Below are 21,031 nucleotides of genomic sequence, written 5' to 3'. Positions count from 1 at the left end.
TTACAGGGAGTTGGGGAGGGGAGCGAGGGTTGCCCAGAGCAGTATTACAGCTGGGTGATTCCCACCTCTGGCCAGTCTCTCAGGATCTTGGCACCTCTGAGGAAGGGCACTTCCTAAAAACATTTTGTGTCTGTCAGCCTCTCTGTATGTGTAGAAGTGGGATCATAGGGGACACCTGTTTTCCTTATATTTGTCCTGTAGTTGCCTAAGGTCTTTATAGCAAGAATGTTCTGGGAACATTTCTGACTCAGGAAACTGGGAACTAAAAGTTCCTCCCCAAGCCCATTGATATAATAGCAGTTTCTCAGTCTTTAGACCTTAATGCACCTTCGTGCAGTTGTTCAGCACCTTCTTTCATCTGAAACCTGATGGAATCTGGTTGAACCTTCCTGTCCTATCTTATGGTTTCTGAGTGGATTTACCCAGGGCAACTGAAAAGAGGCACTGCTTTATCTTTTTGCCTTCTCGCTAGAGAATGAGACCCTACTGCAGTGTCCTCTCTCTTCAATCCCTGTGTCTTCCATCCCCAAAGCATTGTCAAGTGTATCAGTGACTTACATTCCTAATTAACTTGATGGCCTCAATTCAACATCAGAGAAAAACACATATACAACTTTTTTCTGTCCCTGATTGTAACAAAAACACAATCCCATGATAGAAAACTTGGAAAATGCAGAGGAAGAAAAAGAAAAAAAAAATCACCTGTAAATTCTCTTACTTAGAGATAACCAATGTCAGTACTCTATACATGTATCATTTTATAGCCGGATATTTTCAATGTATCAGTATACTATAAGCATATATAAGCCTAATTTTAAAGTGAGTATTAAAGATTCCAACATGTGGTTATATCATAATTTATTTAACCGTTTCCCTAAGGATGACCTTTGGGTTATTTGCAGTTATCCCATAATTTATTATAATGCTACCACCAAAATCTTGATTCACGAATCCATGGCTTAGTGTTTGATCATTTTCTTCCTACTTCTGGTTGGCTTTTAGGGCTTTTGACTCATCTTGCCCTTTGCCTGCCAGAAAGTTTGCACTGTGGTATTTGAGTTTGTCCATCTTGCCACATCCTAACCCCAGGTACTGTCACTTTTTAAGAAGCGCTAGTATGATAGGCAAAAATGTTGCCTCATCACTTTGCTTTGAGAAGCCATTATTTTCAAATAGAGGTAGTACTTTTAATGCCCAGACCTTTTTTTTTTTTTTTACTGTGATCCTCATGAATGCAGCGATGGGCAGCTGGAAGTCCTGGGACCGGAACTGTGCTCTCTCTTGGTCTCTAGTTCTCAGACATTCAGTGACATCATGACACTGGCTGTCCACAGGTCCCCCACCCAGCTGTGGTGCCAGAGCAGACTCATGGCTAGCCTGCAGGCTCTTGCTTTCATTTGTGAGCTGCAGCCTCGCTGACTCACTGCTTTTCTTTCCACCTCTGACAGGAAGCTCTGTCTCCATGGGGCTCACTGACCCTTACAGAGAAGGCCTGCCTAGCTTCCCTTGTGGGAGGGTCTCAGTTTTTCTACCCTAGGTCATCTGCCTCAGAAGGGAGAAACTGCTTGTCTCTTTCCTTTTTATTTGGGAATGCCAGATGTTTATTGGCTTCAAGGCCAGGCCTGGCAGGTCACCACTAGGCGGATCATTTCAACTCTTTGTGGGGGCAGTTCTCATGATTTTGACTAATAGCTTTATTCCCCTTTCCGGGCAGTGATGTGGGAGTATGAGAAACAGCTCTGGTGCCATCACGTGGTGGGCATGAGCAATTGCAGCTCAGAGGTGGAACCAGGCAGGAGTCAGGCTTCCGGCCTTTCTGTGCGGTTCCACTGAGTCCTTCCATAGCAGCTGGACTCCAAGCTGAAACTTTTCCCTCCCCCCTACAAGCGACCCCTTACAATCTTAAGTCAGGCAGGTCACAGGGACTTTGATTTCTTTTCTAGGGCTATTTAACCTCCGAGGATCGGATGTGGAGCACAATCCAGTATTTTTCTCCTACGCAGTCATAGGACTAGAGACAATCATGTGAGTGTTTGCCCCACATCTGAAACTTCCTTCCACAGCTCCTCACAGCCCTGGTGTGCCCTTTCTGGTGCTGGCCCACCCATCACTGCCTGCTGTTTCACTAATGCACTTCTTTTTTTCTTGCCCCTTTAACATTTTCCCTTCTTTTCTTCCTTAGCAGGTGTTTATTTATATCCTGCCTCTCTTTGAGCCCCCAAAATGATTTGAAATGCATGAAAGTATAGTACTATGAGACTAAAAAACAAGTAGGCGAGAATATTAGGACCAAGCTGGAGTGAGGTTAGTCCTTATGAGTGAGGTTAGTTCACAAAATTTTTGCTGCAAGGTCTTGTTGAGGCCACATATTTGATGCCAAGTTTTCTAGCAGCCAGTGTAAAGGGGTATATATGTTCAGTTATACAATTCTGGGTCCACAGTGCAAATAAACCCAGTCATTTCAAAGGTCAAAAATAATCTGGGAAAACCCCTGAAACTACGCTTTGTTGAATTGTCAGTTTATTTTTTCAAAGCATTTCTTGTGGCCTTCTTGTCATTACTATTCTATTTAAATAGCTTTTTGCATTAAGGCAACACATTTATTAAATGCCTGTGATTTGCCAAGGGTCTCTGATAGGTGCTAGGGTGTCTGAGACAGGATGGGGTCCTGGGTTGGAGTTGGGTAGATGAACATCTCCTCTATCTAAAGCATTTGGGCATTTAAGTGGGTACCAGCATGCCTGTGGGATAGATACAGGTGTTATGAGAGGGGCCTGACCTAGACTTGGAGATCAGAGGAGACTCTTGGGGAATGTAATATTGAAGCAGATAAATGTGAGTGAGTTAGGTGAATGGCAGGGCGAGGAAGAGCAGGGAACTGTGATCCAAGCAGAGGGAACAGCATTTTTGGAGGCTCTGGGCAGGAGAGATCACAGTGCATGGGGAGGACCTGAAGTGGTTCGGTGAGGTCGGAACATAGTGAAGCCAAAATGTTAGCAGGGGCCATGAAAAGGAAAGGCCTTGTGGGCCACAGTCAGGAGCTTGGGTTCTTGTTCTGAACAAGAATAGTGGGAAGCTATGGAACACATTTTTCAGAGGGAACCACATGTTAGACATACAAGTTGTAAAGAATATGACTGAAAAATCGACAGATGGAGAAAGACTTAGAGTTGATGGCACTAACCCAAGTGAGAGATGGTGGGACCTGAACCTGCATGGTGACTGGCTGAGGCTGTAGATAACCTGAACAGATTCGATGGAGAATTAGGCTGTGGGTCCCAAGGTCTTAATGAAGGAGGAGAAGAGGGTCATCAGTGAAGGAGGACACTGTCCAGATTTCTGGCTTGGCGGGTGGATGATGACAACATAAATGGGGACAGGGAATACAGCTTGGAGAGCAGGATTTGGGAAAAGAGTGGGGAGGAGAGAAAAGCGGCTTGCTTTGTTGCTGGGAAACAGAGCCTCATGTGTATGTGTTGCCACCCTCTCACTCATGTTCCCTCCCCCTCACTTATGTTCCCTCCTTTTTCTGCCACCAATGTCTCCTTCATCTGCAGGCTCTTCATTGATGGTGATCGCATAGATGCCCCCAGTGTGAAGGAGCACCTGCTTCTTGACTTGGGCCTGGAGGCTGAATACAGGATCCAGGTGCATCCCTACAAGTCCATCCTGAGCGAGCTCAAGGCCCTGTGTGCTGACCTCTCCCCAAGGGAGAAGGTGTGGGTCAGCGACAAGGCCAGCTATGCTGTGAGCGAGGCCATCCCCAAGGTTGGTGGCCCCACTTTGGCCCATCTAATCCCTGCCACCCCTTTCCCAGTTCTGGTATTGTCTTTGGAGCAGAGGCAGATCTCTGAGGCTGCCTGTTGGATCAGAAAGGTGGTCTCCCTGGATGAGGCCCTAGAGCTGGAGCCAAATTGAGAGCTGGAGGGCCCTTATTGCTCGTTGAGTCCTGTGTTTTCCAGAACATGGTATGAGAGATGATTTTAGGTGATACACATTGTTATTTAGGTTTACTTAAATGTATCTGTTTTAACAGCATTTAGCATGTAATAGAAAAAACATATTTAGCATGAATTCATGATATCATAATTATTTTAGATAAAGTTGAATTTAATAAATTAAGTTGATTTAAAGAAGGTCTAAAGAAAAGTACTAAGTAAATAAGGAGGATACAGCAGATAAGAAGCTAGGGTAAAAGCTGTGCAGGTGGTATGAGAATGCTTGAAGCTTGAGAAATACTTCTCTACCCCCTCCTTCTGCCCAACACATTTTATAGTTAAGGACACTTGAGGTCCAGAGAGGACTGGGGAGTTGGGAGTTTGTCACATCTCAGTGATACTGATAGACTTGCCCTTGACTGAGCCCTTGCTGGGCAGTGCTAAGCAGCTGACACTTGCCTCATTTTTATTAGGGTCTGGAACGGGACTGGAATCCAGGCCTCTTTAGAGGGAGGCTTTTCTGCTGTCCTCCCCTGGGCCTCTGGCTGCCAAGTGGCCTTTGGTAAGCCCAGTGATGTCCTCTCTTCTCCACTGAGCAGTGGCCATCCTGGGAAGAGTCCAGGCCTGGCTCTCTAGGTCTGGCTTGCCATTGCACCCCTGTAACCTTCACATACAGTGTTACTCCTCCTCTCTCTCTATTCTCCCTCTCCTTCTGGAGACAGGGAGAAAAGGAGGTAAGATCAAGAAAGCAATTTGAGAAGCTTTGTGCAAGTGCTAGGTGTGCTGAGGCTCCCCTGGCTGGATTCTAACTTGTTCTCAAATTGGAAAGGGTCTTCTCCAGCACTTTAAGATCAGATCATTATCACTAGCTGAGATAAGACCACTGAGCAAGAAGGGAGGGAGCTGGAAACCTCTCTCATCAGGTCATGTACATTGCCAGATGGAGAAAAAGCCTCCTTTGTACAGCAAGGGAAGGGTGATTTCGGTCAAGCTTTCAGTGGTTAGTGAACTCTAACCACAACCACAGTGGCTTGGAAAGCAATGTCTCACTGATGGCAGGCAGCCAGGAGCCTCAAAGAGCTAAGGGAGTGAGGGATGGAAGAGAGACACCTTGTTTGATGTACTTGCTCTTTTTGGTTGAGCTTAAGCTCAGGGTCATCAATCAAAAGGGACAGGTCATTGGGACCCCATGGGACAGCTGTGTGGGTCCCGAGTGGGAGCTCTTCAAATGATTTGTCTAAAGTAAGTTTTGCTGAACAAAGAGGTTGTTGCCTTGGTCTTGGGTGGGTGGAGCAGATTTGATTTCTCACCCTGCTGCCCTTTGCCTCTAGGACCATCGCTGCTGTATGCCTTACACCCCTATCTGCATCGCCAAAGCTGTGAAGAATTCAGCCGAGTCAGAAGGCATGAGGCGGGCTCACGTGAGTATAGGAGCTGGTGCAGAAGATGGGATGTGAGGTGGTCAGAAGTCCCAGTTCCTTCACCTCCTCTGTGGCATTGAGCCTGGCACAAGGTCAGAATCTCTCTGAGCCTTAGCCTTCTGGCCTTCCAGAGTTAATGAGAGAATGAAATAAAATACTTGTTGGATTAGATCTTTACAAAGTATAATAACAAAAAAGGAGATATTGACCATAACGGTGTAGATGATGGTGATGGCGTGATGCTGTTGAAGCCTTTTAAAAGAGCCAGATTTTGTTTCAAAGCAAAGGATGGATCTAGAAAGATTTTGGGCTCAGAGGTGGCTTTTGATAGTGGCCTGTTTTTCCTGGCCCCTGTAGGGTTCTTAACCTTTAAGTTAACCTTTGGGAGGAGCTCCCTGTGCTCTGAGGTGGGGCCCTTCCTCACTGTGCCTGAACTACTGAATAGCACACACTGGCCTCCCAGAAATGTCCACATGTGAAGCTCTGGTTGCTGTTGGTGTGTGACCCTGCAGGTGCAGCCTTCTCATATTGCATTAGGGCTGGGCTCTGAATCTGGTCATGTGATTTTCAGTAATAACTTAAAAAAATGCCTCCGTTGTTTGCACAGATCAAAGATGCTGTTGCCCTCTGTGAACTCTTTAACTGGCTGGAGAAAGAGGTTGGTTCTTAGTCTTTGTTTAATATGTGGATATACATTATTCACACCTACCTATATGTGGTTCTAACTCTGGCATCCTCTATGCTCTGCTGACCGTGAGGTCTGAGATCTCAATCAAAGTTTTGGGCTCTATTTTAATAATTCTCTCTGGAAATTTGGTGTGCATAGATTTCAAAATTCTTTAATTATGAAAATAGTCACAAGGATGAAGAGAGAAGTTCCTTAACAGAGTGGATGCTTTTTGAGTTAGGGAATCATAACTAAGTGGAATTTCATTATAAGGAAAAATGACCCTTATGATATTATTGGAGGCAAGCTGATTGTATTAGGAGAAAAGATCTTTGTATTCATTTTGAACTTCAGTTTAAGCCATAAACCTTTTTATATTAAATTAACTCTTGGCCATTAATTTCTTGCTCTAGTTGATGAGGGTGGTTTCACAGTGCTGTTATTAAACAATATCATGTTCCCTTTAAGTATTGTATAAACCACTCTTTAATTGGAAAAAGGAAATATTGTCTTTATTCCCACCAGTGTAACTTTTTTTCTCATGTTTCCTTCTGGCTATTGTTCATCTGTACAAATCATTTTAAAAAATATAAATCATTTTTACATGTCTCTTAGTGTGCAGATCAAATTTTTTTCCTTTTTTTTCTTATTTTGAGATGGGGTCTCATCTGTCACACAGGCTGGAGAGTAGTGGTGTGGTCACAGCTTACTGCAGCCTCAGCCTCCCCAATCCTCCCACCTCAGCATCCCGAATAGTTGGGACTGCAGGAGTGCACCATCATGCCCAGCTATTTTTTTCTGTATTTTTTGTAGAGATAGGGTTTTGCCATGTTGCCCAGGCTGGTCTTTAATTCCTGGGCTCAAGCTATTCGCCTATCTTGGCCTCCCAAAGTGCTAGGATTTTAGGCATGAGCCATCACACCTGGCTCAGATACGATTTTGTGTTTTGTTTATTTTATTCTCTTGGAATCATAGCGTGAACATGTTCCATGTGCGTTGAGGCCTTAAAAAGGATCCAAATGGAAACTGCATCTAGTAGCTATTCTGATTTACTAACCCAGTCCTCCTATTTTTAAATGTTTGGGTTGTTTTTAATTTTTTGCTGTTATCAGTAATCCTGCAATAATGGCTTTGCATTTATCTTGTTATTTTTCTAGAATGATTTTCTTAGGGTGATTTCTTAGGAGGGAATGCTTTTGAATTTTAAACTTAGATATATTGTTTTAGGATAAAATACTGAGGCACAATAGTAGAGTGAAAAATTAAATGAATAGAAGCCGTTAGATTTTGGATAGCTTTGGTGAGAGCCTTTGGGAGTTCTCCCTTGCTGAAGATCTGTCCTGTAGATTGGGCAGCTGGGATGAAGAAATTGAGGAAAAAGTAAGCTTTTAATGTATCCCCTCTAATTTGTAAGAGGCACACATGAATTTATCTCACGAGATGATTTATAAGCAATTTTCTCATAGGTTCCCAAAGGTGATGTGACAGAGATCTCAGCTGCTGACAAAGCCGAGGAGTTTCGCAGGTAAGGATTCATCTGGGGGGGACCCAGGAACCTTGTGTTGATTTCCTTGCAAGTTGAATGAGGCTGGAAGAGCCCTGATTCTTAGCACAGTAAAAACCTTTAAGCCACTCTGCTTTCTGTCTTTCTGTTGTAGGCAACAGGCTGACTTTGTGGACCTGAGCTTTCCAACCATTTCCAGTACGGGACCCAACGGCGCCATCATTCACTACGCGTAAGGCATGCAGAGGAGCATGCTGCCTGGCATTGCTGCTTCTGCACAGGAGCCTGAGCAGGGGAGAGACATTATTTTACCAGAGGCCTCTGTGCCCACTTTCATCTGCCTGTTACAGAGACTGTGAAATGAAGGGAAATAAGACCTCTAAGGTTTTATTTTCTCCTAATCCCCAAGCCTCTGCCTTTTGGGATCCTCCTCTTAAGCTCAGTATGGCACTGGCATCCTCTGTAGTGTAGTTAGATGGGTGTCCCTCTTTCCTTCTTGAAGCTGCAGGAACTGTTTACATAGCCCTTGCATCTTGAGGACTGAATATTTTTTTGGAGGCAAGGTCTTGCTCTGCTGTCCTGGCTGGAGTGCAGTGATGCCGTCGTGACTCTGCAGCCTCTAACTCCTAGGCTCAAGCAGTCCTCCTGCCTCAGCCTCTTGAGTAGCTCGTACTACAGGCATGTGCTACCATGCCTGGCTAATTTTAAAATTTTTTTGTAGAGATGGGGATCTTGCTGTGTTGCCCAGGCTTGTCTCGAATTCTGGACTCAAGCAATTCTCCTGCCTCAGCCTCCTAAAGTACTGGGATTACAGTTGTGAGCCACCATGCCAGGCCTATGACTGTAATTTTTGTGTGGTTTTCTTTCCTGGTAACAGCAGCTGTTTTGTACTACATCTTGTGAGCTCCATCAGCTCCATACCAAAAAAATGTAGCGCTGAGTTGTGGGGCAACCTGTTTTGGGTGGAGAGAGAATTGGTACCCTCTCTTCCTGTCCCCTTAAGCCTGAAGCCTGCACTATGTAGTATTTAGACCATGTGGGTTCATAAGAACCCATGGGCCCACAGGGATGAGCCTCTCTGCCCTGTGAGACAGAGGGACACTGATATGTTTAGGACTGACAGATTTTCCTGTGGAGATCGTGGGAATTATTATTAGGTGTGGCCATTGAGCTTTAGCTTCAGCTCTGCCTGGTTCAGACTGCTTTGCTTTGTGTTGGGTATTTTGAGTTCTGTGCTTCCCCTTCTGTTACATGCACAGCCAGTGAAAGAACACTGTCTCTCTGTGCTGTACTTGGGCACACATTTTCTCCCCGTTTTAATAATTGCTTTTAGAGTTTTTAGTCTTGGGCAGATTTTGAAGCTGTGTGTGGGAGATAGTTACAGATGTGACAGTACAGTTCTCTCACTTAATGCTTCTGTTCCAGCATAAAAATATCAGAGGGACTTCAGTTTTTGTTTAACTCAGGATGAATTTCCTGGCTGGATAGTATCCTAAAATTTTGTGTATAATTAAAACATTAAACAATTTCATGCCAGTGGGGAAGAAATTTGCTCCTGCTTTGGCATTTCTTCATTGTGGGTAGTTGGAAGCCTGTTTAGAGGCAGGTTCTAAAGGCACTAGTTGTCTTCTGTAGTTGTTCGGCTCGTCTGTGGACTGGTGCCCTTACTACCGAAGAGGGGGTGGTACCTGGAAATGACGGACAGCCTCGCTTCAGCTGCAGGGCAGAGGCTTGGAACTCTCATCCCTGGGCGTTTCCCAGTGCAGTGATACTGTTTAGAAAACGGCATAGGGAAAGCAATCACTTTTTGAAAATACCTCATGTTTGTTTGAAAAAAGTGCTCCGGCAGAAGAATATCATGATCCATTCCTTTTCCCAGCAAAATTTCTTTAGTTTTTCTCCCAAATTGAGACATTCACCCCTGCCTGTGTAGTGGTCTGGAGAGTGAGTGGGGAGGTACCTGCTGGGATGGGGCTGAAGGAGACCGTTCCCAGGACTTTCGCTAGATCCTGTTGCTTCTAATGCTTCTCATTTTTTTTTAGCTTTGATAATTATCTCTTGAACACCTGTTTTGTTCTAGACACAATCGGAGGCAGACATAAAGAAATGTGTTATTTTTCCTCTCTTGAGCTCTTTATCTCAGTTGGGAAATAGGTTGACTGGATCTTTGAAAAGTAAAAGTTTAATATTAGTTGAAATAATTCATTTATTGGGTAACTTTCAGGCTTATGTAAGTTGTAAGAATAGTACACAGAGCTCTTGTGTGTCCTCCCAGATTCACTAAATGTTTGCATTTGTGGAATAATTAAGTTTTAATTAACTTTGTTAGGCCAGTCCCTGAGACGAATAGGACCTTGTCCCTGGATGAGGTGTACCTCATTGACTCTGGTGCTCAATACAAGTAAGTAAACTAGGACTGCTATGGAACTTGACTGTGATTCAAGGTGGTTGACAGGGTGGAGAGCTGAGCTCTAGCTGAGAGCACTCAGCTGGTCATCTCACTCTGTGCTGGCCACTAATGGAATCATTCCTGTGTCTTGTCCTTTTCTTCACCCCTATTTGAAATAGCCCAGTTATGACTCCGTTCTCACAAAAGACTGTTTGATAGGAATGTTACAGTCCTTGGCTGGAAGCTTTAAAAATACTAAGTAAATAACTGTGAAATAAAGCAAGCTTTTAGAACCATTGAAAGTTTTCCACCCCAGCCCCTGAATTGCCTGCCGGTTTTCTGTACTGGCAGCTGCCTCAGGGCCTTATGAAGTAAGGGATTAATTTTGAATGAATGAATGAGAAACGAGGCCGCCCCCAGATTTCTGAATTTCCTTCTCCATGTTTCACTGCTTTTACAGCTGTCTTCTCTGGAAGAGTTTCTCAGAGAAGAATCCAAGATTTGGATGGGTCTTGATATGGAACCCATGAGAAGGAGTGAGAATAGATACTGTCTGCATTAAGAGAGCTTTGGCAAGGCCTTTTAATGCTGCCCCATTCCCCACTGAAGTTGGAACTATGGCTAAGGGAGGACCTAATTATTGAATTAGCTCAGCCAATTATGTGGTAACCCTGCCTAGCTTTGGGACAGAGGTGTTAACAATATCAGCCTAAAGCTAAGGATTGCTGGGTAATGGTGTAAACTCTTGTTCACTTCTAAATTTCAGCAGGATTCTAGAAGTGATCCTTTCTGTGTCAGGGATCTAGTCTAGTGTGTGTTAAGATATGTACTTGGATATTTTTAGTATCTCTGTCCAGGAAACCCCCTGCTGTTCTAACAGGAGGAGTTGGGTTTTGGCCCTCTTTCGCTAGAGATGTGCTCCTGTTTTCTTTGCCCTCTTCTGTCTTGTTCGTAACCCTGGTGATAGTGTCTCTTGTGAAATAGTCCTTACGCTACAGACCAAGAATGTATGTGTCAGGGGCTGATGTCACTCCCACTTTATCTAGCCATCCCTGCATTCACACTTTCATTTTTTAGAATAACTTCATTGGGGTAAAATTTATATACCATATAATTCACCCACTTAAAATATACAATTAATGTTTGTTTTTTGGTATATTCAGAGTTGTGCAGCCATCAGTACAATCAATTTTAGAACATTTTCATTACCCGAAAAAGAAACCTCATATCCAATAGCAGTCACTCCCTGCTTTTCCACTACCCTGGAGAACCACTACTCTCCGTTCTGTCTCTATGGATTTGCCTATTCTGGACACTTCCTGGACATGGAATTGTATTATGTATGGCTTTCTGTATCTGGCTTCTGTCATTTAGCACAGTGTCTTCCATGTTCATTCATGTTGCAGCATATATCCATTCCTTTTTATGACTGAATAGTATTACACTGTGTGGATAATCCCCCATTTTGTTTGTCCATTCATCAGTTGATGGACATTTCAGCTGTTTCCACCTTTTAGCTATTATGAATAATGTGGCTATGAACCTCCATGTCCAAGTTTTTGTGTGGATGTGTGTTTTCCATTCTCGAGTATATAACTAGGAGTGGAATTACTGGGTCATATGGTGACTATATTTAACCTTTTAAGGAACTGCAACTATTTACAAAGATGGCTGTGCTATTTTCATGTCCACCATCGTTGTATAGGGGTTCTCATTCATCCACATGCTTGCCTGTGTCATATTTGACTTAAAGCTTATTTTGACTGGAAACCAATTTGTCCTTTCTTTTGGAAAGGGATGGCACCACAGATGTGACGCGGACAATGCATTTTGGGACCCCTACAGCCTACGAGAAGGTAAGGTGGAGGCAAAAAACTTAAGAGGTCCTTTCTGTTTTCTTAAGAGCATTGCTTTTACGAAAATGAATTGTATAAAGAAGTAAAAATTATATGTGGGGTAGTAAAATTGTTCATTGCTGTGGAGTCAGGCTTCTCTGCTTTACGAGGTTCATTTGATTATTGGAGTAAGGCATTTGGAGAAATTTTTAAAGCATTCTGCTAAGGTTAGGGCAGCTCAGGTGTAAGTTTATATATGATAGCTTTGGGCTTCTCTTGAGTCAAGAAATGTCTTTGAGGCTGGGGGTGAGATAGTGAAATATATGCCTTATAAGCAGTGTCTAGGTTTGATTTTGAAGGCCACTCCCTTCTTTTCAAGATTCTTATTTATGGGCTTAAGTCCCTAGGAACTTTCTGAACTTTCTGAAATTTCTGGTATGATTGGCATGGAAAGGGGAAACAGCTGCGAGGCAGAGAGATGTGTACCAGGGTCTGGAGACCTGGCTTCAGAGCTTTTCTGCCATTTACTAGCTCTGCGACCTTGAACAAAATCACCATCCATAAAAATGAGGATAAAAGTACCCACCTTCTGGGCTGCTTGTGAATTCCCATGAGCCCAGCAAGTTCCTAGATCATAGTCACTGCTCAGCAAATACTGATGGAGTCCCTAAGTGAATCTGTCCAAGGGAGTTCCTTCAGGAAGATTATCCAAGGAAAAGTATTTTATGCAATGTAGTGGGGCAGATTTCATTGTCTTGGTCCCCCGTCTTGTTGGTTTGTAAGCACCAGTGCTTTAGATAAATTTGTATCTGTATCCAGGATTCTTTTGGCGTGACTTTTTTTGTGCTGTGCAAAAGCCTCAACCAGGATGAGCAACATGGAGTTTTAGTCTTGACTCTGCACTTACTGGCAAGCCACTAAGCTTCTGAGTAGCACTTTTCTTGTCCAGACAGCAGGGTTAACCCCTGAAGATAGTATGGTGGTAGGGAGTGAAGCAAGACTGCCTGGCCCCAAGGCCAGATGCTACCACTTAGGCACTGTGTGATCTGGGCATGCTACTGAATGCCCAGTATGCTCTGCGAAGCGAGGATAATGGTGGTGCCTCCGTCGTGAAGTGTGGGATCAAACATACAGTGCTTAGAATAGTGCGTGGCACAGAGAGCTCAGTAAATGTGAGCTACGGTCATCAGTGCTTTTTATTACTTTTCCTTTCTTTCTAAGGCTCACGTGACGGAGTATGTCAGAGTGTTCATTATAAAGTCCTGTGGGGTCATCTCTCTGACGGTGCTCTTTTAATAAATTGAATTTCAAGATTTTCTGGCAAATTAGTTCCACGGCCAGGCTTTTTTTCCACAAGATATTTTTCTTTTTACTTGCATTTTCTCTGTGATAGTGCTAAAAACTTTAGCAGGCAGAATTTTCTGAATTACCAGAAAACTACAGGAATAGACATCTGTCCCCATTCTGCAACATGCCTCTGGGTTTTCTTTGGCAGGAATGCTTTACGTATGTCCTCAAGGGCCACATAGCTGTGAGTGCAGCCATTTTCCCGACTGGAACCAAAGGTAAGTGGTGCATTCTGTTACATGGGAGGCCCTTTTTCTTGTTTGAGAATCAGATATGTCTACGAGTGAAAGAACATGTCTTTCCTTCACTGTGAGGTCCCCAACTCCCCTCAGGCCCAGCCAGGTGCTGCATGGGTGAGTCTCCAGAACCACTGACTGAGCACAGAGGCCTCAGGGAGATGGGGTTAGGATTGGGCCCAGTGCCTTCTGTGCACCTTTCTTCTGACCACTTATGGTATTGGATGACACATGTGGGTGGCTCCCAGGAGAGGACAAACCAGACTTGAAGGTCTCAGGGCCAGAGTGGGAGTTGGTGCAGCCTCCTGTCTGCTCTTTAGTGCTGGGCCAGTGCTTCCTTTCAGGATTCTTATGATTTATTTTACTGAGACCCTGACTTTAGATATGTACTACTTGGCTTGAGGCCTGGTAAAGCACTGGACTGGGCATTGGCAAAACTTGACCTCCTTGATTCTGGGTAGATTGGACGTGTACTCATCTCCCTGGGCCTCAGTTACCTCATCTGTCATGCCTGCCTGCTTGCTTGCAGTCTGGTTAGAGTCTCATCTTTGTAATTCTGAAACCTTAGGGTCGCAGAGCTGGGAAGGGAACGTCCATGTCATCTATGTGCTGTAGGTGTCTACCCCCTCCACCCCACCAGCATCCTGGATGGATGATAACCTAGCTTTAGACTGAGCTCTGATGGTTCCTCAGGAGTTCTTATTGTTAGAAAGTCCTTCCTTGTATTGTGCTGAAATCGGAACCCTCCAGTAACTTACCTGTTGTTTTCTGTTTCACATTCTGGAGCCAAACGTAATATATCTAATCTCTATAAAGTGCTGTACAAATATTAAGTGGCTTGTTATGTCTTTCAGGTCACCTTCTTGACTCCTTCGCCCGTTCAGCTTTATGGGATTCAGGCCTAGATTACTTGCATGGGACCGGACATGGTGTTGGGTCTTTTTTGAACGTCCACGAGGGTCCTTGTGGCATCAGTTACAAAACATTCTCTGACGAGCCCTTGGAGGCAGGCATGATTGTCACTGATGGTAAGTAACCCTCACATAGAGGGCATGCATGGATCCTTGAGCCTTTTTGAAAGCTATTTATTGTTTTTAATTTTTTAATTAGTTTAAAGTAAATTGGCATTAATTTTCCCCTCCTAACAACAACAATCTTTTCTGATTATAGAACATGTTCATTTTAGAAAAAATGAGATGGGAACCATGTAAAAAGAAAATGAAAATCATTTGCAATCTAACCACTCGGGGGAACATGACTTAATGTTTTGCTGTATTAGCTTTTGGTCTTTCAGATGTGTAGATATCATTTTTTAAAAAAAATCATTGAGGTCATACTGGGCATCTTGTCTATGTTTTGCTTTCTTACTTGATATATTGCCTTTTCCCAGGTCATTGCCAAGTCTTTGTAAATATATTTTAATGCCTTCTTTATTGTGTCTTATGGATGTGAGCCATGATTTATTTAGTGGGTCCACTGTTACTATACTCCTTACCCTGTAGCCAGTCTGCAGGGACTTCTGTCTGAGTCTAGCTTTCTGTACCTTAAGTGCCTATAAAAAAGTGGCCATATGAGAGAAGGTGGCATCTCTGGACTCTTACACCAGATAGAGGGGCCCTTCACCTGTTTCTTCTCCTTTGGAGTTAGGGCAGTCCTCCCATGAATAAAAGCTTCCTCTGTAGACATCTTCATTGTGGGCTGCTTCTCATTTTTGGGATTTGGTTTGTTTTAGAGCCCGGGTATTATGAAGATGGATCTTTTGGAATTCGCATTGAGAATGTTGTCCTTGTGGTTCCTGTGAAAACCAAGGTGAGTATTTATTAAAAAATTTCCTGTTTCTTAATGTGGGAAGATGAAGACTTAATGTCTTTGGAGCCAAGAGTATGCCATTCTGGGGTCAAAATGGAGCCTTCTGCAGATATCAGGGACTTTCCTGGAAACCACACTCCTTCCCTGCAAAGCCAGAAAGAAAATCCTTAATGAACTGGGATCTAGAACTGGAATTCATGGACCCTCAGGCTAATACCTGCTTCACATGATTTGGGGCTCTGAGTTCACTATAGGTGGCCTGTTGTCGTGAAGTCTCTCCTCTGCTGGGGGTGCCTATTCAAGGTGCCAATTTCCAGGCCCCTCCCAGACCCTAGAATCTTCAGGGCGAGGGGCCTGGAAGCTGTAATTTTATCATACTCCCCAGGTGAGTTTTATTAGGTAAAGTGGAGGAACCCTGAGTTATACCATGGGTCAGCCTCAAAGGCAATACAAGACAGGTGTTTCACCCTCCACCCCATCAGTGTTACCAAGGTTGCAGGGTTTCAGGCTCTAGGCTTTACCTAAAAGAGCTGTTTGTGCCTCCTCCATTGGTGGAAATGAACAGTTGAAGGGAAGTAGCTTCTTATGTCTGCAAGGAGATTGACCGCAGGGATCTTCTCTCTGCTTCGGCATGGAAGTCACTGTTAAGTGACCTCCCATCTCATTCCCAAAAGCTGCCATGAACAGAAGCCTGACATGTTCATGTGTGCTCCAGTGGATTGATGTGTTATCGCCTGAAGGGCCTGGCTGGGTCAAGGCAGGCCACACAGTTGACTGTTAAAAAAATGATTTTGAGGACTTATACCCCTGCAACCTGGAGAAACAAAACCAGAGATTCCCCTGAGCCCAGACACCCCCATGCCCTGCCCCTGCTTCCTATCACAGTAGACATTAGCCTTGTGGACCTGCTGCTGGGAACCCCTCAGCACCTTTTGTTTGGCGTTTCCTGATGGCACAGGCTGTTGTTTGCCCAGTGGAGGAGCTCTTGGAAAGTGGCATCATGCTCCCAGTGTGTCTGTGAAAAGTGGTGACCAGCCAACCACTTCTTGGCTCCTAGTTACCCCTGGCCCTGAAGGGTGGCATGCTAGTGGAATGACCTCACGGTGCTTCAGCATGGTAAAGAGGAGTAAAAGCATCTGTTTTCTTCTTTCTCCCACAGTATAATTTTAATAACCGGGGAAGCCTGACCTTTGAACCTCTCACTTTGGTTCCAATTCAGACCAAAATGATAGATGTCGATTCTCTTACAGACAAAGAGGTAATGGGGAAGTCTTGCGGGGCAGGCATGTTACTAGGGGAGGTGAGGACTAACCTAAATAGTTCTAATCCATTCTCTAATCCTGAATTCAAATCCTGAATTCTCTAATCCATTCTCACTTTGTCATTTTTAAACTTAGAAGTCTAGATCAGTTGAGTCTGAAAGCCCTAGATTTTCTGAGGACTCTTGAGCTTTTCCTGTGTTTGTTGGGCCTCCAGGTGGGGAATGTCCTGCTCCTTGCAGCCATGCTGGAGCTGTAGGGTTTTGTGGGTGGAACTCGTATGCCATTGTTTGGCTGTGCTATTCCTCTGTAGTGCACTGAGGCGTGTTTAGCAAATATGAGCCTATGTGTGTTCCCTACAGAAAGCCAGATGGATGGTGGGGCCTCTTGGCCACTGCATATACCAGATTGTTTTCTGGCATTAGATGAAACATTAAGGAAATGAAAAGCAAAATCTATTATCGTATGTCCTGTTTTTACACAGACGAGGAGAAAGATAGTACCAGCCCTTCTCGGTTATGTCTGTAGTCACTCTGGGGCTGTGAAACCCTTTACAAAGCTTGGGGCACAACAGTGCTTACTTGCCCAGCTCAGAGGGTTATGGGCCTTAACTCCTTCAGATCCTGGACTGGTAAGGCCAGGTGAGATGGCGGTCCTGGGGACATTAAGTAAGGCCTGAAGAATTGCACAGATGATTAAGGTCAGAGCAGAAACAAGGGTCAGAAATGGGGTAGGAACTATTAGCACTAGACTGACAAACAGTTCCCAAACCAGGAAGCTGGAAGCCAGGAGGTCACAAATTCCAGAGCAAGGCAGGGGTCAGAAGTTCCAACAAAAAGCAAATGACTGGTGGGAGCCGAAGGCAGGTTAAGCACGGAGGGTTATTCTAGGAATAAGATTTTGTTATCTGAGGCACCCACTGGCCTTTGAGTGCCTCTCAAGGCAGGAACGTTTCCTCACTGGCACCCACTTGGGCCTCGTTCTTGGCACTATAAAGGAAAGGGTCTCTAGGGGTCAAGGACCTTCCCCTCTACGGGAGCTGTGTAACAGGATTCTCCTAGCTAGGAGCCTCTCCTGCCTGTTCCAGCTCACAGCCGGGTGACGAAAAAGGCTATCCACTTCCTGCTTAGCTTTCCCCTGTGCTAGAGTGCTTCTGCTTTAACCATCAGTGCCCTTGGTTCAGCTAAACATTCCCACTCTCAGGACCCAAATGGGTCCTGCTGATACTGGGTGGGTTATGCAGCTTGCGGATGGATACGGAAAAGGAAACAGCCGATCAGCACAGTGTCAGGCATGTCTCTTCAGCAGGAAGAGTCCTTCCAGCATCCAGGGGCTCTTCTCCAGCCCCTGTAAGTGTTGCCTTAGGTGAGAGGAAATGAGAGCACCCCGTTTAGAATCCGTCTGCCCCATAGGAACCAGTGTCTCTTGTAATGGCCCCTCCAGGGACTCAGCAAGGGGCTTTCCAGTAATAAGTCATTTTGCACTCTTGGAAGTCCAAGGCTATGGCTTCCTGCCAACTAATTTTAGGTCATGCAGTCCTTCCAGTCCACGTAAAGTCTACGCATCAGGAGGCATTTCTCCCATATGACATTCCACTTTATCCAGAGAAGTAGTGTATAAGGAAGGTTAAGTGAGGCCATTTTTTCTTGAAGGGGAGAGAATTTTGTTAACTTGTGATTCAGCCTACCCCCATGACATTGGACATAGACCAGGGATCTGTGTTACCCAGTGGTTCATTGCACCTTCCATGCCCAAATCATCGAACCATTCTTTTGACCAAGTTACTCATTGTAGGGCGGATAACATCTTACCCTAAGGATCATAAGCAAGTTTCCACAGATAACAGTAGATGGCAGTATTTAGCATTCCAAGCACAGAACAGTATCATTTCTTCTCTAGTTAAGTTATTTAAAAGTATTATTACCTTTTTAGAAAAAGGTCCCTTTCCTGTATATCCCATTTAAGTCTGGGACTTCATTATGTCTGAAGACACAGTAATATCCCACAACAAGATTCTGTCCACTGGGCTTTTAAAATGTCTGGTCATTTGCCCTTTACTATTTAGCCTGTCTTTTGGAGTCACTTTAGGGTGTTTTTGGTTTTGGTCTGCATCCTCGTCACTTATCACCAGATGGCAGCAAAGGACCTTGTTTGGATATGAATATGGCCAGCTGCAGACTCTCAGGGCCTCCTGATGCTGCTCAGGCCCCGCCAAGGCAGTCCAGGCTCCCACTTTTCTCTCCCTGCTCCCAACCAGAAGGGCCTTGGGATTTTGGCTGTGGCCCCAGGCTTACGTCAGGATGTTGCTGTTGCATTACTGTTGAGCTGCTTTGGACTGTAGGCTGTTTTGTAGCCCTGCTGGGCTTGCTGTGGACACATAGCAGTTTGCCTGTTTTTGACATCCTCCTCTGCCCCCATCACTCCCCTAACACACAGAAGGGGCTAGTAGGCTCTTCTCAGTAGGGATTGGAACCTTGGCTGGGTCACAGCCAGTTGGTAACAGCACCCTAACTGTCTGCCCTCAGTCCCTTGTAATTAATGGGCTTGTGTGCCCACCCTGACCCCCAGCTGGGCTTTGGTACCTGGCTGGATTGTAGTCTCTGAAATCAGTACTTTTGTAACATCACTGCCCTCCCAAATGGCCTTTGGTTCCTTTATGACAGCCACAGCCATGGCACTATCAATCTCATCAGCTTCCAGACAGCTCTGCCGTAGACAGTGATGAGAGTGGCTTGTCTTCTTGGTAAAACCTGCTTCACTGAAGACTTCATCTTTTTCCCTGTACTACCAAGGGGGAGAGTTCACCCTTTTTCCTGCCTCAGAGCTTTTGCCATCATGTCTAGTGGGTCAGCCCCTGCACCCAGTCCTGCCAGCAGGTCCTTCCTTTCACTCTCTCTCTTTTTTTTTGTCTCCTGCTGTCGTGGCATGTTGAGCTGAGAGTCTGAAAACTAAGCTGACTCCCAGCCCCGCTCTCCCGCACCACAGTCTTTAACCACCACAGGTTTTGGGTTCATCTAGGCAGCTACACTCAGAAAACACTCACGGGCTTAGCTGATCCTAGTTTTTTATTCAGCTTTTTCGGTGGATATAAGATATGTAGCTCAGTGTGTTGGCAGGACAGCTTCGGGTATCTCTTTTAGTAGGAGTTCTCACAGAGTCCAGGGGCTATCCCCACTTACCACCTCCCCAGGATGGCTCAGGTATAAGAGAGTGAAGCCATACAGGTGAAAGCAGGAGCTACTGGCTTAGATACTGCTGTCTATAACAGTAAACTGTTCTGGGAGGCTTTTACCAGAAGCCATGAAGTCTGGTCCTGTGTATTTCCAGGGAAACAGAACACAAGGAAAACACTTGTCTGTGAGGAAGGAGAAAGGGTGTTGTGCACCTTTACTCTCAGCTTGTGATCTTAGCGCACGGGGGCCCTTGCTGTTGACCTTTGTAGCTAGTTGTTAAAGATGTGGTGGTGAATACTGTATCTGTCATTCTCTCCCCTGCAGTGTGACTGGCTCAACAATTACCACCTGACCTGCAGGGACGTGATTGGGAAGGAACTGCAGAAACAGGGCCGACAGGAAGCTCTTGAGTGGCTCATCAGAGAGACACAACCCATCTCCAAACAGCATTAATACCTCTCTGGTTTTGTTTTTGCAAAATGCTCTGGGGAAAGGAAGAAACATGGTGGATCCCTGACATCTTTCCCCTTTCCTCTCCTCCTTCCCTACCTCCCCTTTTTACTTTAGACTTTAAGAAGAACAGAGAATCTTCTTATCCTCTTTGATATCTTCTTGCAAACACTCAGTCTTTTATGATTTTTTAATTGTTGAGAACGAGCCAAGAATAAAATTGCTGCACCAGAAGGAAGGTCCCTCCAAAGTTGAACAGCTGATGAAAGGGAGATGCCCTGCCTTCTCTGGCCAGTGATGGGGAAACTGTGAGTGCTCCATGACGGTCACGATTCAGGTGCTAGTACATCATTCATGATCACCTTAATGCTCATGAGACTATATTTATGATCGGTGAATAAAAATGTCAAAACTGTGGTTTGTCTTAGCTGTCTCTTTCTTCATGGTGCTGTCCCCAGTCATGTAAGGTGAACTGATCTCCAGGGCTGCTGGCTCTGTGGCAGGCATTCCTAGGTGGAACGCCCTCCTTGAGAAGAGACCCCTGGCCTCCCTGCACATTTGGGGGCTTCGTTGTAAGCTTTTTCTTTTCTCTAGAAAACAGTATTTTGATATTTTTATCTCAGTTTTTTTCTGATTTTAAAATGTGTCACTGCTATGCAAAAAACAATACAAATTACGTCAAAAGTCAGTTTTCCATAACTCACCCTATAGTAGATGCTTCAAGTGTCTTACCTCCATAGCCACAGCTCTCATTGTTCTGTTACTTGTAGATAGCATTCTGTGACAAGTGCCTGCGACTCCCATTCTGCAGGATTTCTTTTGACTGTATATGTGGGGCAGGCAGGCTCCAAGGATTGGAGAGTTAATGTCCCTGAGATCTCAAATCATCATGTTGGGCATGGGCAGATAGACTTCCTCATCCCTTGGCTAGGATATTTGAGGTGTGTCCTATATTGTCACTCAGGGTTTCCCAGTGGAATTGAGCCCCACTTGCCCACCATGG

At 44.8% G+C, this 21,031-nt stretch overlaps 1 protein-coding gene across 6 annotated transcripts in view; it reads left to right on the top strand.

Annotated features, from left to right (window-relative positions):
- XPNPEP1 (X-prolyl aminopeptidase 1) overlaps positions 1-20,445 on the top strand; it is a 57,218-nt gene extending 36,773 nt beyond the window's left edge. For all 6 annotated transcript variants that reach the window (XM_078344067.1, XM_035269028.3, XM_078344066.1 and 3 more), the window contains 13 exons: positions 1,944-2,025; positions 3,558-3,768; positions 5,270-5,359; positions 5,967-6,017; positions 7,493-7,551; positions 7,685-7,762; positions 9,860-9,931; positions 11,715-11,775; positions 13,250-13,319; positions 14,192-14,365; positions 15,070-15,146; positions 16,306-16,404; positions 19,903-20,445. In XM_078344067.1, coding sequence (XP_078200193.1) covers positions 1,944-2,025; positions 3,558-3,768; positions 5,270-5,359; positions 5,967-6,017; positions 7,493-7,551; positions 7,685-7,762; positions 9,860-9,931; positions 11,715-11,775; positions 13,250-13,319; positions 14,192-14,365; positions 15,070-15,146; positions 16,306-16,404; positions 19,903-20,031 — 1,253 coding nt within the window. In that variant the 3' untranslated portion in view covers positions 20,032-20,445. The remainder of the gene's footprint in view (positions 1-1,943; positions 2,026-3,557; positions 3,769-5,269; positions 5,360-5,966; positions 6,018-7,492; positions 7,552-7,684; positions 7,763-9,859; positions 9,932-11,714; positions 11,776-13,249; positions 13,320-14,191; positions 14,366-15,069; positions 15,147-16,305; positions 16,405-19,902) is intronic.
- The last annotated feature ends 586 nt before the right edge of the window (positions 20,446-21,031 follow it).

This window comes from Callithrix jacchus, chromosome 12 (assembly GCF_049354715.1).
Source record: "Callithrix jacchus isolate 240 chromosome 12, calJac240_pri, whole genome shotgun sequence".
In the NCBI taxonomy this organism is placed as follows: domain Eukaryota; kingdom Metazoa; phylum Chordata; class Mammalia; order Primates; family Cebidae; genus Callithrix; species Callithrix jacchus.
The sequence above is the reverse complement of the archived record's forward strand: the minus strand, read 5'-3'. Positions and strand labels throughout refer to the sequence as shown.